The sequence below is a fragment of the Acanthochromis polyacanthus genome, chromosome 1 (assembly GCF_021347895.1).
Source record: "Acanthochromis polyacanthus isolate Apoly-LR-REF ecotype Palm Island chromosome 1, KAUST_Apoly_ChrSc, whole genome shotgun sequence".
Taxonomy (NCBI): Eukaryota; Metazoa; Chordata; class Actinopteri; family Pomacentridae; genus Acanthochromis; species Acanthochromis polyacanthus.
This window is the reverse complement of record NC_067113.1, coordinates 39,982,173-39,998,898: the sequence shown is the minus strand read 5'-3', so window position 1 is coordinate 39,998,898 and position 16,726 is coordinate 39,982,173. Positions and strand designations below refer to the sequence as shown.

The window sequence follows — 16,726 nt, the reverse complement described above, 5'->3', positions numbered from 1 at the left end:
GTTTTGCGTGTAAATTTCCTTGCAACCCACAATCTAACTGTTGACAATTCTGCTTTTCCATGGCTGCTAGGGGCAGCCCAGCAGGACCGCTAGTAAAGCCTCTCAGAGTTTTTTTCAAAGTTGTGCAACCGCTCCAGATGGTTTGCCTTTCTTGGTGGTCGAATTCTTCCTCCTTTGCTAAATAGGACTTTTCTTCAGTGGGTAGCTACTCACAGACTTAATGAGATTTACACATAGATGGAGCGGAGTTGAGGATGTGTCGGCTGCTTAAACAAAAGTCTGTAAATGGAGAGTTTGAGTGTGTGAGGGAGCCAATCCAGGGTGTGTTAACGCTTTAAATTCATGGAAATAGAAGGGCTTTATTGATTAATTTCCTGTTGTTTCCTTTCTGCTGCAGGTGTGGAGAACGTGACCATCCAGCTGGACTTGGAGGCCGAGTTTCATTTCACGCACCTCATCATGACCTTCAAGGTGCCTGGTTTATCTCTCGTACACACTCCCACAAACCCACACACACAAAGGAATATATACAGCATATATCACACAAATACTCCACGCTCACGGCATGGAGACAAACACAGCGTCGGACAGCTGTGGCAGAGGACTGTTGAAAATCGCCCTGGTCTCCTGAGAGCGATGGGAAGACGAGGAGGATGAGTTCGTGAAACTGTTGCCCACCTCTCATTGCTGTGATGACGGCCAGCTGGAGTCCGTCAGGCCTTTCATCAACATTACAGCTCTACATCACGGTTCAAGCATTCAGAGAGACACATGCAATGTACAGCCGGCTGTTTTTTTCTGTGCTACATGGCAGGAAACACCCTCAGCCACCACCTTTACAGTACTGTCGGGACTTAAGGTTGTTTTTTGCTAAAGTTTAGGGGTTTGTCATAATTTATTTATACAGATTCTGGATTACCCTTTAAAGGATGCTCATCAAAAATACTTTGAAATTCAAAATTTCAACCCCAGAGTGTTTTTGGAGGACATACGACTTTCTTTTTTTTTTTTAACTTTTGTGACAAAATTTTAACTTTCATGTTGAAATTGGTTCCTTGGCCAATAGTGGTAAAAAAAAAAAAAAAAAAAAAACATTCCAAAAAATGTATATAGCATCACTTAGCACAACTACTCCACCGTAAAATGTGTGAGTTTTATCAACCAATCATGGTTGGTTTTGACGTTTCGACTGGAAGAGGACTGAGCCGCAAGTCCATCTTTGTCCAACTTTGGAGAAAAGAAAAAGTTTGATACGTTCCAGGCCTCTGCTGATTGGTCAAATGCCACGATGTAGTGTAACAGAGTGAAAACCACAGGCTGTATTTAATGTGTGCGGAAGTTTATCAAATATGATCGCTTGCCCAGTAAAGGGTTAAACATACACTAATGTGGGCGAGTGCAGATCAAATTACTAGCTGAAACTTTATCACTATTATAAAGTTCTCAAGTTTCATTTCAACAAAATTGGATTACTAAAATATATATGCACATATTTAGTGATTATTTGAAAGAATTTCAGGAATTTCTGAGAAAAACATGACTCGGAAAAAGCATCAAAGGTGCTTGTTTTTCAGCAGTTAAAACAAAAAGTAAGAAAATGCCATTTAGTGGACATCCTTTCACAAAAAGGGAATCTAAATGAGGAATTGTTAAAAACTATATTTAATTTTGTTAAACTATTTCCTAACAACTTTGATTTTAGCAATTTCTTAGGGGAATTTCTAGTATCCATCCAACCATCCACCCATTTACCTACCTACCTATCTATCCATCCATCCATCCACCCATCCATCTACCTACCTATCCATCCATCTTCTATCCATATACCATCCATCTATCCATCATTCATCCATCCATCCATCTTCTATCCATATACCATCCATCCATCCATCCATCATTCATCCATCCATCCATCTTCTATCCATGTACCATCCATCCATCCATCATTCATCCATCCATCCATCTTCTATCCATATACCATCCATCCATCCATCCATCATTCATCCATCCATCCATCTTCCATCCATATACCATCCATCCATCTACCTGCCTATCATCCATCCATCCATCCATCCATCCATCCATCCATCCGGTCTCTTCAATTAATCACAAGGAAACTTACATGTATGGAAATTATGCTCTGCGGCTAATGAAAATCACCAAATTGCAGGTTTTCTTGGTATAGCATAAACAAACAATAATGTCGATGTCTGCATCTGCTCACAGACATTTCGTCCAGCTGCCATGATCATTGAGCGGTCCATGGACTTTGGGAAATCGTGGCAGGTTTATCGCTACTTTGCCTACAACTGCGAGACGTCCTTCCCTGGCATTTCCTCTGGATCCATGGTCAAAGTGGACGACATCATCTGTGACTCCCGATACTCGGACATCGAACCATCGACAGAGGGAGAGGTGAGGTTTTTTTTTTAAATGCTTTTTCAGACAACCTGCTTCTATAAGTTTGGGGGTTCAACTTTTCTCTCTCCTTTAGGTGATCTTTCGGGTGTTGGACCCTGCCTTCGAGATTGAGGACCCCTACAGCCTGAGGATACAGAGTAAGCTGCTTCTAAATTACCACCAACTACTGTTGAGTTTATGGCCTTGGTTACCACCTCTCAATGTTCGTACCTTCTGACCCCTAAAAATATGAAGCTTGTTTCAGGTTTTACAGGTAAAACCATCAAGTAATGCACAAGAAGAATAGAATAAAATGATGCTGAGAGATTCTAATAACTGAATTTGACATATATATTCAGAGGCTACATCTCATGAGCTTTGCAACCCCAGCGGTCAATAATAAAGGTTTAGGATTTAAAACAATTAGATACAACAATAATCTAACGTATTTTGACACTTTTAAGAAGTCTGATTTAAGAATTGAGCTGTCAAAGCTAAATTGGGCACAATTGTCCAATCTTTTTGTTGTGTGTTCCTTTAAATTTTCATGTTTTCGAGCCATAAAAAAAAGAAAGTTATCCAACAATTAATGTAGGAATAAATATATCATACCAACTTTTAGTGTCAAAAATAGATTAGAAACAGTGGCTGTATTTTGTATATTAAAAAGAATCCTAGAAACAGTTATATAATGTACAGCAACAGTGACCATATGAATATCCTTGGAAGAAAAGTTTACACCCCCTGTCAAAAGTTTTGAGACTTTTTTTTCCTAATTTATTTGAATGAGAAAGTGTCTCAAAACTTTTGACAGGGGGTGTAGCTTAAAACTCATTTTTGTAAAGTTTTTCTTCTTTTACGATGAATTACAAGCTTAATCTGAAAGCAAATTTTATGTTCATCTGAGAAGATTTTTAGGTTTTAATTAATTGAACATTGTCTATTTTATTTTCTTAATTAGCACCAAATGACATGAAATGAAATGCTACCTGGAATTCAAAATAATCAAGACACAACAGACGCTTTGTCATGTGACTGTGTGTGGGATGCTAAAGAATGGAGATTTGCTCCAGATGAAGTAACTACAGGTGATTTCCTGTACGTTTAGCGTAGCTGTAGCATGGCTGTAGGGATCAGAGATGAGACTGGAAAGAATTTCACATGTGGACGTGACTTGGACTTTGTGCACCCGCTTACATCCACAGAGAGACGCATTTCCACGATCATACACACATGCAGAGGCCTCGTGTTAAACGTGGTGAACGCTGTTGGTGTGCGAAGAACTGCAGCGGCATCCTCGAGCTCTGAATCACTACAAATAAGAGTCACTTTGTTGTCAAATTTCCTGAGAACAGTGAAGTTATGACGCCCATGACCACCCATGTCTGTTGTACATTCTGGCCAATCTGTCAGAGTTACTCTGAGTTTAAAGCTTTTGAAAAAGTGCAAAAACTGGTCCAAAATATGACACAGAAGTCAAAATGGCCGACTTCCTGTTGTGTTTTAGATAAGGCCAATTAAATTTTTGTGCGTCTTGAGGAGTTACATATGTCTAGAACTGAGAGAGTTCTTTGTTAGTTTTAGTTAGAGGTGCTGCCGCCTTTTCTTTGGTATCTATTATCTTTTAGTTTGTCCCGGGTTTGTAACATCAACTTCACAGAGAAGGTCGCTTTCGGTTATACTTTTGTTTCACCCATTTGTTCTTTAACTCCCTTGTTTTCTGTATTTTGTTACCACCTTTAAAAATAAATCCTGCCTATCACTCTGGAATTCAGCATTGTTTCGCTTTGTTACTGTCTGGTTACCCGAGACAGCAGGGGTCGTAAAAAGCGGGGGCTCGTCCGGGATTTGAACCTCTCGTACTTAAAATTGCTTCTTTAGAATGAATAAAACGCATGCCAAGGTAAAATGCTGTGTGGTAAACCTTTAAAACATCGTCTCTCCTGTGTGTTTGTGCAGACATGCTGAAGATCACAAACCTGCGAGTAAAGTTCATCAAGCTCCACACGCTGGGAGACAACCTGCTCGACTCCCGCGATGAGGTGACGGAGAAGTACTACTACGCCCTGTACGACATGGTGGTTCGTGGAAACTGCTTCTGCTACGGCCACGCCTCCGAGTGCGCCCCGATAGATGGAGCGCCGACAGGAGCTGAGGGCATGGTACGTCCAACACTGGAGACATTTGGAGTTTGTTTGATCGTTTAAGAAAGGTCAAAAAACATGATTCCGTAGGTTTCCATGATCAAATGAAAATGCAACGGATGATCTTAAGCTCAAACCTCCATGTAACTAGCTTATTTTGAGTTTTCGATCGGATCTCATGGTCTTCATCAGTGAATGTAGCCCTGAAAAAAAAGTGGACATTTTGAGACGGACAAAGGTTTGAGGTTACCTGATTGTTCTTCTTTGATGATTTATGATGATTTTAGTAACAAATCCAAAGCATCACTGGCTCCAAGAACCATGATTCTGCATATGATGCTTAAATCGGTATGAATTTCTTTGCGTGTGCAGGTCCATGGACGCTGTGTTTGCAACCACAACACTGAGGGTCTGAACTGTGAACGCTGCCAGGACTTTTACCACGATTTGCCCTGGAGACCGGCGGAGGGACGAAACACCCACGCCTGCAAGAGTACGAGCACAAATCAGTCTGTCGTCTTTGTGCACAGCTAAGGAATAGTTTGACAAATGCTGTTTTCCTTTGTAGAAACACTGCTCTGTAAGTTTTAATGCGTAAATGATAAACTGAGGCATAATGTTGCTGAAATTGAACTTATTTTTCTTAAGAAATGTCAGGTTGTTCATGATGTTTTGTAAAAAGATAATTCCTTAAATGTGAACATTTTCAAAACGTAGTATTTCGCACTGAAACAAAGGAAAAAATTGGAGTTGTGGTTATTTATCGGTTTTTATGCTGTGACTTTACTGCTCACTGGAGGTCAGATTGGGCTGAATGTGGAACCTGAACTTAACTGATTTAACAAATCAAGATAAAACTCAGATTATAGATATTGAAAATGATAGCTGCAGCACAGTTGATGACAATGAGATTAAAACACGAGAAAGAAATGCGTCACTATTCCTAAAAATAAACTACAATGCATGTTTTGAAAGGAAATGCCACCCTTACATCCTACTTTTTCCCTTTTGTTTCTCAGAGTGCGAGTGCAACCAGCACTCCACGTCGTGTCACTTCGACCTGGCCGTCTACGTGACGACCGCCAATGTCAGCGGAGGCGTTTGCGACGACTGTCAGCACAACACGGTGGGCCGACAGTGTGAGCAGTGTGCGCCGTTCTTCTACCAGCACCCCAACCGAGACCTGAGGGACCCCAACATCTGTGAACGTACGTCACCCCCACGTAACCTCTGACTGATGAAAACGCAGCGTGGTACCACTTTATGGTCCCCGACGCTCAGTATGATTATCATTAACTGCGTCCGACGACTTGTTTCTCCCTCGCAAACGTAGACGAGCACCATCTGGAGCTGCACGCACCAACTGTGTGAAGCCTTTGTAGTGAAAAGCAGTCGTTACAGCATGATTGTAATTACCTTCCTATAAGTGCTGGGTACAAATGGAAATAGTTCTGTAAAGTGAAACACAGCCACCCCTGGGTTTATCTCTCCCTCTAGGACTCACCTTTTAAATTACACACTGGTTTGTGCAGCTCTTTGGTAACTTACTGGACCAGTGATTGGTCTAAAAACATCTTTTATGTTTTCATAATCATACAACATAGGTGCAGTTTATAGAAATTCTTTCACCTTTGTATATTCATGATCACTACAGGATTAACATCAATGGTTCCAGTGGTTTTGAGGCCCACACTTCCATTTATACACCAGAAAAGTCCCGATTTGTTTTTTTTTTTTTTCCTTCTGCAAACAGGAATTTTTCCAGTCAAAGAATTGACAAAATATGTAAACAATTTTTGAACCAGTTTTGTTACTTTTGCTCTTGTCTCTTTAAATATCAGACATTTTTGGTTATGAAATGGTCAGAAAGGACAGGAAAAGGAAAACATTTCAGCCAAATAAGATTAAAAAAAGTCCTGCATCTACTAAAAGGACGTGTAATAAATTTTGTGCGAATGTTAATGCTCCCCAGTGGTTCATTCCCCTCCATTTTGGGCGCTCAGAGCATTTCTGTAATGACAATCTCAGCCTTAAATGTCTGCTTTGCTGAAGAGCACGTTCTGATTTAAACGCAATTAACCCTTTCAGTTTTAAGCTCTCTGCAAGCAACAAAATCATGATAAACTCTTGGCTCACTTGTGGCTCAAAAGGAAGCTGCACAAAGTCTAATTTATTGTCTGTTGGGATGAGAGTTGAGGCTGAAGACTAAAAGTTTGAGATGAAAAGAATCTGGGGGAGTGATGTTAGGCAGGAAACAGATTTCTGTTGCACGCTTTCATCTCTGCAGCTCAAGGCCGCTACATGAACACTGTGTCTGTTTCGTTTACTCGTTTTTAGTCATGCCTTTTCGTTGCTCTAATCAAAGACACATTACCGTTTTATCTCATGACCTAAAGCAAACACAATAATCTCCAAGAATATTTTTATCCACTCACATGCTGTGGGAACGCCCCGCTAATACCATCCGTTTGGTCTCCACAGCGTGTAACTGTGACCCAGCCGGGTCTCTGCAGGGTGGACTGTGCGACTCCCGGACCGATGTGGCCGCTGGGCTGATCTCAGGTCAGTGTCGCTGCAAAGCCAGTGTGGAGGGAGAACGATGCGACCACTGCAGACAGGGATACTACGGACTGGGAGGAGGACCAGACGGCTGCCTGCGTAAGTCTCAGATAGATAGAAAAATCCCACATTTCTAAATTGCAACGACAAATCGAGACACAAAACGACAAAAATGAGACAGGACACGACAAAAACGAGACAAAGCAACAAAAACGAGACAGGACACGACAAAAACGAGACAAAGCAACAAAAACGAGACAGGACACGACAAAAACGAGACAAAGCAACAAAAACGAGACAGGACACGACAAAAACGAGACAAAATGAAAAAGACGAGACACAAAATGAAAAAGATGAGACACAAAACGAAGACATAAAATGACAAAAACAAGACATGAAACAACAAAATCATGACAATGACAAAAACGAGGCACAAAACGACAAAAATGAGACAGGAAACGACAAATGAGACACAAAATGACAAAAACGAGACACAAATGATAAAAATTAGACACAAAATGATAAAAACAAGACAGGAAATGACAAAACAGACACAAAATGACAAAAATGAGACACGAAATGACAAAAACGAAACACGAAATGACAAAAACGAGACAAAAAGACAAAAACGAGACACAGAATGGCAAAAACGTATCATAAATCTGTGCAAAATTAATATTCCCCATCAGTATATATACATCTAGAGGAGTTTGGACAATCTGAACTTGTAAGACCAATCTGAACCAATAAAACCAGTATGAAGTAACTAATCTGAACCAGTAAGTCCAGTTTGAACCAATTAAACCAGTCTGAATGAAGCCTTATTTTAGATGTACTTAACCTTCTTCTTTTGTTTACACCTTGGGCTTTTACTCATTAAATCTTTTAAACTGTATCATCTATTAAAAGATGTATTTTATTCCAAATGGAGGCCCAAGTGTCCAGTTAAGTATAGTCTAACTTCAACATTCATAATCAGCAAATTAGCAGAATTTTGAGGTAAAAAAAAATAGAGATTTGGTGTAAGTAAGAGCTTAAAATTAAACTTGACTAGAACCCAGACACAAACATCCACAGTGTAGACACACGTAAACATACAGTATTCTACAGTCGGACAGACTGCATCTGCTGCCTCATTGTCTGGTTGTGTGTTTTGGCAGCTTGTACCTGTAACCCGCTGGGAACGCTGCCGGGAGGAAACTCCTGCGATTCAGACACAGGAAGTTGCTTCTGCAAACGGCTTGTTGACGGACACAACTGTGATCAGTGTCTGGTATGAATCAGAGCAGGCTTGGCTTGGACGCTCTTTCTTCTGTGTTTATGTTTGACTCACAAACGGCTGTTTTTTTCCACTACAGCCGCAGCACTGGGGTCTGTCCAACGACATGGACGGCTGCAGACCATGTGACTGCGACCAGGGCGGAGCCGTCAACAACAAGTAGGTGGAACTGACAGCATTGACCCTTGTGTGCTCTTAACTTCCATTCTTTGCTACAATAGAGGTTTGTTATCACTATTATTGCTGCTAAAGGAGTAAACATTACTAGTTTAGCAAGAGATTACTTACAAATAACAAATTGTATCAGTAAGTGATTCAGTTTATTTCAGTTGTTGAAGTTGATGTTTTGGAAACAGATAAAGTGGGCAAACATAAGGTTTGAGTTGACTGAGACAAGAACCAAACTGATAAGACAACTGGGTCAAAGCATCATCCAGCTTCTTCCAGTATCAGGCAGATCAGTTAAAAGGCAGCTGTTATACATGGAGATATCTACCAACTAATGTACAAAGTTCCTCCTTTCCGACTCCACAGCTGCGACCCTCATACAGGACAGTGTGAATGCAGGGAGCACATGTTTGGACGCCGCTGCGATGAGGTGGATTCCGGCTTCTACTTCATCACTCTGGATCACTACACTTACGAAGCCGAGGACGCAAATCACGGACCTGTGAGTGTAACCATCACACCATGCAGCAATGCCTTTTATTCAGACATGGAGGCTCCAGCTTTGTGGATGTCTTTCTGTTTCTTCAGGGTGTGACGGTGGTACCCAGGCCTTATCCTCTGGATCGCAGTCCTACATGGACTGGTATGGGATTTGTTAACGTGCCAGAAGGAGCCTATCTAGACTTCAACATCAACAACATCCCAGAGTCCATGGACTATGACATCCTTATACGATATGAGCCACAGGTAAGAGACACAAAGGATTTATGTCTTGGTCTGAAACAACCATGTTGGAAGACATATCCTGTGGTCATGGAAAGGATGTTTCTGTCTCAGAAGGGTCAAATTATTGGCCTGCATCAAGCAAAGGAAACAACTAAGGAGATTAAACTACTAAAATCAGAATTAAGAGCCGTCCAACGCATCATTAAAACCTGAAGAATAGTGGAGAACCATCATCTTCCAGGAACAAACTCTTAGATGATCGTAAGAAACCAACAGTAGAACCCACGGCTATGTTTAGTAGTGAAAGTAAGAACATTTCCATATGAGCAACGCGAAGAGAACTCAAGGGACTGGGACTAAACAGCTGTAGCTCTAAGAAAACCACTGATCAGTGAGGCTAAATGGGAAACAAAGGCTTCAGTTTGCTGGGGAGCATAAAGATTGGACTCTGGAGCAATGGAAGAAGGTCCTCATGTGGTCTGATGAGTCCAGATTTACCCTGTTCCAGAGTGATGGTGGCATTAGGGAAGAGAGGCGGATGAAGTGATGCCCTCATGTCCAGTGCCTACCATTCTGTGGGAGTTAGGATTATGTTCTGGGGTTGGTCAGGTTCAGGCTCATAAATGCAAAAACCCCCAAAAAACTAGTGTAGTTTCTGTAGCAAGTGAAGCTTTTCTTTTTTAATCTCAGCTAGTTTTAAAGGTTTCGTCTTTCTACAAAGTCCATTGACGATCTATTTGAGCTCCTCTCCCATGGACAGACTGGGAAATAAATATCACATGAAAAAGGCAGGTAATATTTGTGCTTCTAATTTAACTTATTTGCAGCAGAACAAACAATGCAGAAACAGCATCTGTGCTGTATGTCTTTATAAACAATAGTTACCAGAGCAGTGGGAGCAGGTGAACGTCCGAGTGCAGCGCCCCGTCTTCAACCCTCCAAACTACTCCAGTCACTGCAGAAACTCCATCCAGAGTGGAGACGAACAGTCCATCTCTCTTCCACCTGGATCCAGGTAAAACAATAGCTTAAAATGCTGTCTGTCTCCATAGCAACGCCCCCCCCCCCCCCACACACACACACACACTCTTTCTGTTGTGTTTCAGGCATGTGCTGCTGGTGAGGCCGGTGTGCTTCGAGAAAGGACTGAACTACACGGTACGACTCAGTCTGCCGCTCTACTCGTCAGTCACCGACGTCCAGAGTCCATACACGCTCATCGATTCGGTACGTTACACAAACACAAAAAAAGATTGTTCATTTACGACATTCATTCCAACCACTTGCATATCTTTAAAGGACCTGTCGCACTGAGAAAGCTGTGCCGCTAGTTGTTCTAAATTTGAAAAGTTAAGAATATAATTACTAAAATCATGAGAGGGAGATCGTTGGTTAAATGCTGCACTCATTCAGTCATAGTGGGCTGAACATTAAACAATAAGAGCAGGGATCAGGGCCGAAGCGCAAATTTGGCTAAGCTTTAAAACATCCACAGGTTTGTCCGGTCCTGGTCACCACTATCAGCACCTTTTCATTTTTTGCATAATATGTACAATATATTTAGAAATAAATGGAAATGTACCAAAGTAATTTATCAAAATATATTATTTTCCAACTTACATGTTGTAATTTCCAAGAGGAAATAGAAAAAATGGCATGGACAGTAATAAAGGCACCAATCCTTAACATTTGGTTGGACACCCTTTGGCAGCCTCCAAATGTTTCTTGTAGCATCTAGAAGCCTCTTGCACTTCTCAGCTGCTCTTTTCTCCCACTCTTCCTTTGCAGAATTTCTTTCCCCCAATGGCAGAATTCAGCTCATGCCATAGATTTTGGTGAGATTGAGATGAGGACTCATTGCTGGCTCCATTTTATCTTTTTCAACCATTTCTTTGCTCTTGGATGTGTGCTTTGGGTCTTTATCTTGCTGAAGAACTCATGATCTTCAACGCAAACCCAATGTTCTTACACTGGGTAGCACATTTGGCTCTAGAATTCCTTGGCAATCCTCTGATTTAATGATTCCTGTGCTACGGTCAAGGCCTCCAGCCCCACCATGACTAACTATTGGGAGGCTATTTTTTTCCTTCTGTGCTTGATTGCGCCATCTGTAAGCAAACTGTTGGTGCGCATTTCCAAAAAGCTTTATTTTTGTAGTGGGTAAATGGGGAGTTACAGGAGGCCGGAGTCAACATAGAAAGACATGAGGTGCTTTCCATCATGCTGCCCTTTTCCTCCCACGACCTGGAAACCTTCCTGCTCCAACGTCAATGACGATCCTTTGATCAAAGGGAGGTAAACCAGAAAAATAAACTGAATCCTTAAGAAAAATTTAAGGTACATATTTTTTCATGACAGTTTTTTTTAAAGATACTTGTAGGTTGTTCAGCCTCATGGAGAACTGACCACAGCTGAATAGATTAACAGGTTTCTACAAAACTGGTAGCTTCAGCCCGACTGAATCATCACTAGCACCAGAAGTTTGAGCTCGGTGATTCAGTGTTTTTCCCACGGTGCTGCTTAAACTTCGAGGTCTTCATGTACATTTTCTTGTCCATGAGTGAACACAACTGGACATATATCCAAAGCGGCTGCTTTTACAAACAGCACAGTTTCATGGTCATCCAAGCTCTGGACGCGTTCCAGTTGTTGGAGAGCTCTTCCGAAAGTACTTTGCTTACGATGGTTTCCCTCCCGACCCTCGTCTCTCTTTCCAGCTGGTGTTGATGCCCCGAGTCAGGGAGCTGGACATGTTCCATGGGGTCGACGGTGAAGGAGCGTGGGATACGTTCCAGCGCTACCGATGTCTGGAGAGCAGCCAGAGCGTCATCAAAAGCCCCATGACCGACATCTGCAATGACTACATCTTCAGCGTCTCCGCTCTGCTGCACAAAGGAGCCATGGGTACGAATGTTAAACATCACGGTGGAGAATGTTTGTTGGTTCTGGGGCAGACAGTGGGTCTTCATCAGAAATTATGGTTTCTGGACGGATTTTTGTTCTCTTTGAGATCTTGTCTTCTGAACCACGTCCTTTTGCAGCCTTTGGTGGTGAAATTAGTGGAAAATAAGACCAGACGCTCTGGTTTTATTGGTATTTACTGTGAACCAGTCGTGTATTGATACAAAAGATGAGGAAGAACTGATACAAGCAGCACGTTTTGGTTTGGCTGTGTCCTTTAGATGTGTTTTTTTTATCCTTTTGGGGTCAAATAGTGTCTATTTGTGGTAGTTTTGTATCTTCATGAAGTAGTTTTGTGTCTCACTGGAATAGGTTTGGGTATTGGGGCCTCTTAGGCGTTGTTTTGTACCTTTTGAGGGCCATTTTGTGTTTCTTTGGGGTCGTTTTGTCCCTCTTTGGTGTTTTTATGTGGCTCTATGGTGTGATTTCTTTCTCTCTAAGGTTATTTTGAGTCTCTTGTGTGTCTCTGAGGTTCTTTTGTGTTTCTTGAGTGATGTTTTGGCTATTTTATGTTGCTTTATATCCCTTTGTGGTTGTTTTGTGTTTATGTGGTTGTTTTGTGTCTCCTTGCAGTTGTTTTGTGCCTCTGTGGTTGTTTTGTGTTTATGTGGTTGTTTTGTGTCTCTTTGGGGTTGTTTGTGTCTCTTTGGGGTTGTTTTGTGTCTTTTTGCGGATGTTTTGTGTCTCTTTGAGGTAGTTCTGTGTCTGACGTTTTTATGCGTCTATGGGAGATTGTTTTGTTTCTCTTCCATGATATTTTCTGTCTCTTCTCTATTTGTGTGACTGAAGTTGTTCTGCTTGCTTTTCGGATTACCTCATTTGTAGTTGGGACTGTTTTGTGTTACTCGAGTGACATTTTGTGTGCCTTTAGTATCATTTTCTGTCTCTTTCAGGTCGTCTGGCGTCCTCATTTATAGGTCGTTTGTCTCCGTTTGGTGTACTGTCGTATCTGTTTGAGGTTGCTTTGTTTCTCCAAAGTGATGTTTTGTGTGTCTCTAATGTGGTTTGAGGTACTTTATATCAAAATATAGACCAGAACAATCCACAATAAACCTTTTATTGTGGTGTGATAAGGTCTTTCTACTCCACTCTCCACTGGTCTTTACCTCTCCTTATGTCATCTCCCAGCCTGCCAGTGTGACCCTCAGGGTTCTCTAAGCAGCATATGTGATCCCAGTGGAGGTCAGTGCAGCTGTCGACCCAACATTGTGGGCAGGAACTGTGACCACTGTGCTCCGGCTACCTTCCTGTTCAGCCCCGCCGGCTGCAGACGTGAGTGTGGGAGAAGTCACTACAAATTATAGTCTGATACCTACAGTACATCATGACCTTCTGTTTAATTTCCCTCCTGATGCTGATTTCACCCCCAGCTTGTGAGTGTGACCTCCGGGGCTCGGTTAGCGCCTTCTGCCACGAATCGACCGGTCAGTGTCAGTGTGTCCCGGGGGCGATGGGTCGACAGTGTTCCCAGTGCAAGCCGGGTTTCTGGGGTTTCCCTCAGTGCCGGCCATGCCAGTGTAACGGCCACAGCGAGTACTGCCACCCTCAGACTGGAGAGTGTCAAGGCTGCAGAGACTTCACCACCGGACGCCACTGTGAGAGGTACGAAAGGTCGTCTCCCTGGTTGATGCACTGGGGCAGTTTCTCCTGACTATTTGATGCTTGTATCTGCTAAAACCACATCAGCCACCACTCTCAAAGATTCTTCTACAACATTTGAAGGCAGATTGCACTTTTAAGTCTTCTTTACCTTGAGTTGAAATAAACCGATTTAAATGGACAACACATGCCACTGCCTTTAAATTTTCACTGCAATCTGCAAACAAAACAAATGCAGGAGATCCTCAGTTCACGATGTCCTCAACCTAGAGCGTTTCATCGTTATGCCGGAACTGGTTACGTGGAACTAGTTGACGAGTGGAGCGGATGAATATGTCGTCATGTGGCGCTATAAGACAGCTTTATTTACATTCTCTGGTTGTACTCCACCTTGGATTGTGCTACTTTCACTAACTTTTTGTCCTTCATTATGGCTCCCAGTATAAGTCAGACTCTTCTGATGCTTGGAAGAAAAAGAAAACTGTCTCCGTGGAAGTGAAATTAGAATAAAACACTCAGAACAGGGCCAAACACCGACCAACATGGGTCAAGTTGTAAAAACAGGTCAACATATTGTAGAGACCCTCTGTGATGAATGAGTGAGACTTTATCTGGTTCTCTGCTGGCTTATTGAACCTTCACACAGGATACTGTGGGCCGTAGCCAACGCCAGAATAACTAGAAAACCCCCATAAATTAGCTCCAGAAGAACTAGAAAACCCCCATAAATTAGCTCCAGAAGAACTAGAAAAACCCCATAACTTAGCTCCAGAATTAGCCGCCGTTCCCAGCTCTCTCTACTGCTGACTCTCAGCCAATCAGAGGTGAGCTAACTAAACATGGCACGTTCACTGACATTAGGTAAATCTGGAACTGAACAATAAAAACTGAAACCTCAACAACAATATCAGTCCGTTACAATATTCTGTTATCTTCTAGTAAAATGATTCATACATGCATGAAAGTCGTTGGTATTCATGACTTTATGAAGAACTGATCGATATCGTGATGAACGTAGCGACTTTGTTTACATTTTCGCGGGAGTTCCAACTGAAATCAACTGACATCAATCCGTATAAACGAAACTCTGACATAAATTGAGGACCTCCTGTACTTTATTTTTAACTGCACATAAAAGTGTTTCTCGAACAATCTGTGGATCTAGGCAGGACTTGGAAGACTAAAAGGTAGAATTATGTGAACAAACCCTGACATTCCTCAGTACCAGGGCGTCATTGAGAAATCACTGATTTTTCCCTCTAAAACGCCCTGAGAGTTAGCCTGAAGGGATGCGAGACGAGTCGTCCTTGAGCATGCTTTCCTTTGACTTCCAGGTGTCTGGCCGGTTACCACGGCGACCCACAGCTGCATACAGGTGACCACTGTCGCCCTTGCATGTGTCCAGATGGGCCACGCAGCGGACGGCAGTTTGCAGACAGCTGCTACCTGCTACACAACACCAACCAGCTGGTGTGTGTGTGCAGTCCCGGCTACAAAGGTGTGTCAACGGTTTGTTTTCCTATAAGCGGCTCTCCAGTGCAGTTTCTGTCATCGTTCCTTCACCTCACGTCACCAAACAACACTGCAGTCCCTCTGTAATTAGCATCAAGAGATAAAAGACTCTTTCTGAAGAAATCGCCTCAAACAACTTCACCCAAACAGGAAAAACGCTCAAACAAAGAGATTCCACTTTGATCCTGTTCTGATTTTTCTCCCGCTTCCTGTCCTCCTCCAGGTGCCAGGTGTGGTGAGTGCGCCCCGGGTCACTATGGCAACCCTCAGGTGCCCGGCGGCCGCTGCACACCCTGCCGGTGCAACAACAACATCGACATGCACGACCTGGGGTCCTGCGATGTCCGCACGGGTGCCTGCCTGAAATGCCTGTACCACACCCAGGGCTACGGGTGTCAACACTGCAAACTGGGTTACTATGGCGACGCTGCCACACAGAGCTGCAGGAGTGAGTATAAACATGATGTAGATCAGGCGTATAAAGCTCATTTTAGTTCCAGAGCCAAATTCAGAACAATCTGACCTCCAGTGAGCAGTAAAATCACAGAATAATAGCCTATAAATAACCACAAACTCCACATGTTTCCTCTGGTTTAGTGCAAAAAAGTCCATTCTGAAAATGTTCACATTTAAGGAATTATCTTTTCGTAAAATATTACGAACAACCTGAAATTTGTCAAGAAAAATAAGGTCAGTTTCAACAACATTCAGCCTCAGTTTTTCATTTACGCATTATAACTTCTAGATCACAGAGTGTCTACAAAGGAACACAACATTTAGTCACCTCTAATTGAATGATGGAGTATTTTACTGTTGCGTATGAATACGACAAAAAAAACGACAAAATATTAGAAAACTAGACGAGCCCTCAGGAGAGGGCAGAACTACGCCCTCTGCTGATGAAAACCCTGTCCTCCCTACACAAATGATCCAATATGTATCAATTTTGATCATCGTACGTATCTCCCTTCCTACTTGATCTGCTGACCTGTAACTCCACAACTGAGCAGGGGACCTTAGACTGATCTTCAGTGCCAAGTTTGATTATCCTGACTTCAGCTGTTGCAGAGACACACACACACACACACACACACACACACACTGCAGTAACCCCGCTGACGTTCGTCAGGCGTGGTTAATCAAGATACAAAGTGACAAAAGACTGCACAAACGACATGAAACAAAACAAGAAAGAAGAAAAATGAGTCAAAAAAGTTACAAAATCACAAAAAAATAGACAACGCAAGTGAGACAAAATAACAAAACATCAAAAACAAGGCAAAACACTAAATAAAGCAAAACACAAAATGACAAAGACAAAAACACAAGCCAGACAAAAATGAATCACAAAACATGAGACAAACGACAAAGGTCAGAC

At 42.3% G+C, this 16,726-nt stretch overlaps 1 protein-coding gene across 1 annotated transcript in view; it reads left to right on the top strand.

Moving 5' to 3' along the window:
* lamb1b (laminin, beta 1b) overlaps positions 1 to 16,726 on the top strand; it is a 39,421-nt gene that overhangs the window by 6,669 nt on the left and 16,026 nt on the right. Inside the window, exons 4-21 of the mRNA XM_051951846.1 lie at positions 398 to 471; positions 2,227 to 2,415; positions 2,495 to 2,558; positions 4,360 to 4,562; positions 4,917 to 5,037; positions 5,564 to 5,752; positions 7,026 to 7,202; positions 8,264 to 8,376; positions 8,462 to 8,541; positions 8,917 to 9,052; positions 9,139 to 9,297; positions 10,158 to 10,291; positions 10,383 to 10,503; positions 11,994 to 12,180; positions 13,366 to 13,509; positions 13,608 to 13,839; positions 15,171 to 15,334; positions 15,572 to 15,796. Coding sequence (XP_051807806.1) covers positions 398 to 471; positions 2,227 to 2,415; positions 2,495 to 2,558; positions 4,360 to 4,562; positions 4,917 to 5,037; positions 5,564 to 5,752; positions 7,026 to 7,202; positions 8,264 to 8,376; positions 8,462 to 8,541; positions 8,917 to 9,052; positions 9,139 to 9,297; positions 10,158 to 10,291; positions 10,383 to 10,503; positions 11,994 to 12,180; positions 13,366 to 13,509; positions 13,608 to 13,839; positions 15,171 to 15,334; positions 15,572 to 15,796 — 2,712 coding nt within the window. The remainder of the gene's footprint in view (positions 1 to 397; positions 472 to 2,226; positions 2,416 to 2,494; positions 2,559 to 4,359; positions 4,563 to 4,916; positions 5,038 to 5,563; positions 5,753 to 7,025; positions 7,203 to 8,263; positions 8,377 to 8,461; positions 8,542 to 8,916; positions 9,053 to 9,138; positions 9,298 to 10,157; positions 10,292 to 10,382; positions 10,504 to 11,993; positions 12,181 to 13,365; positions 13,510 to 13,607; positions 13,840 to 15,170; positions 15,335 to 15,571; positions 15,797 to 16,726) is intronic.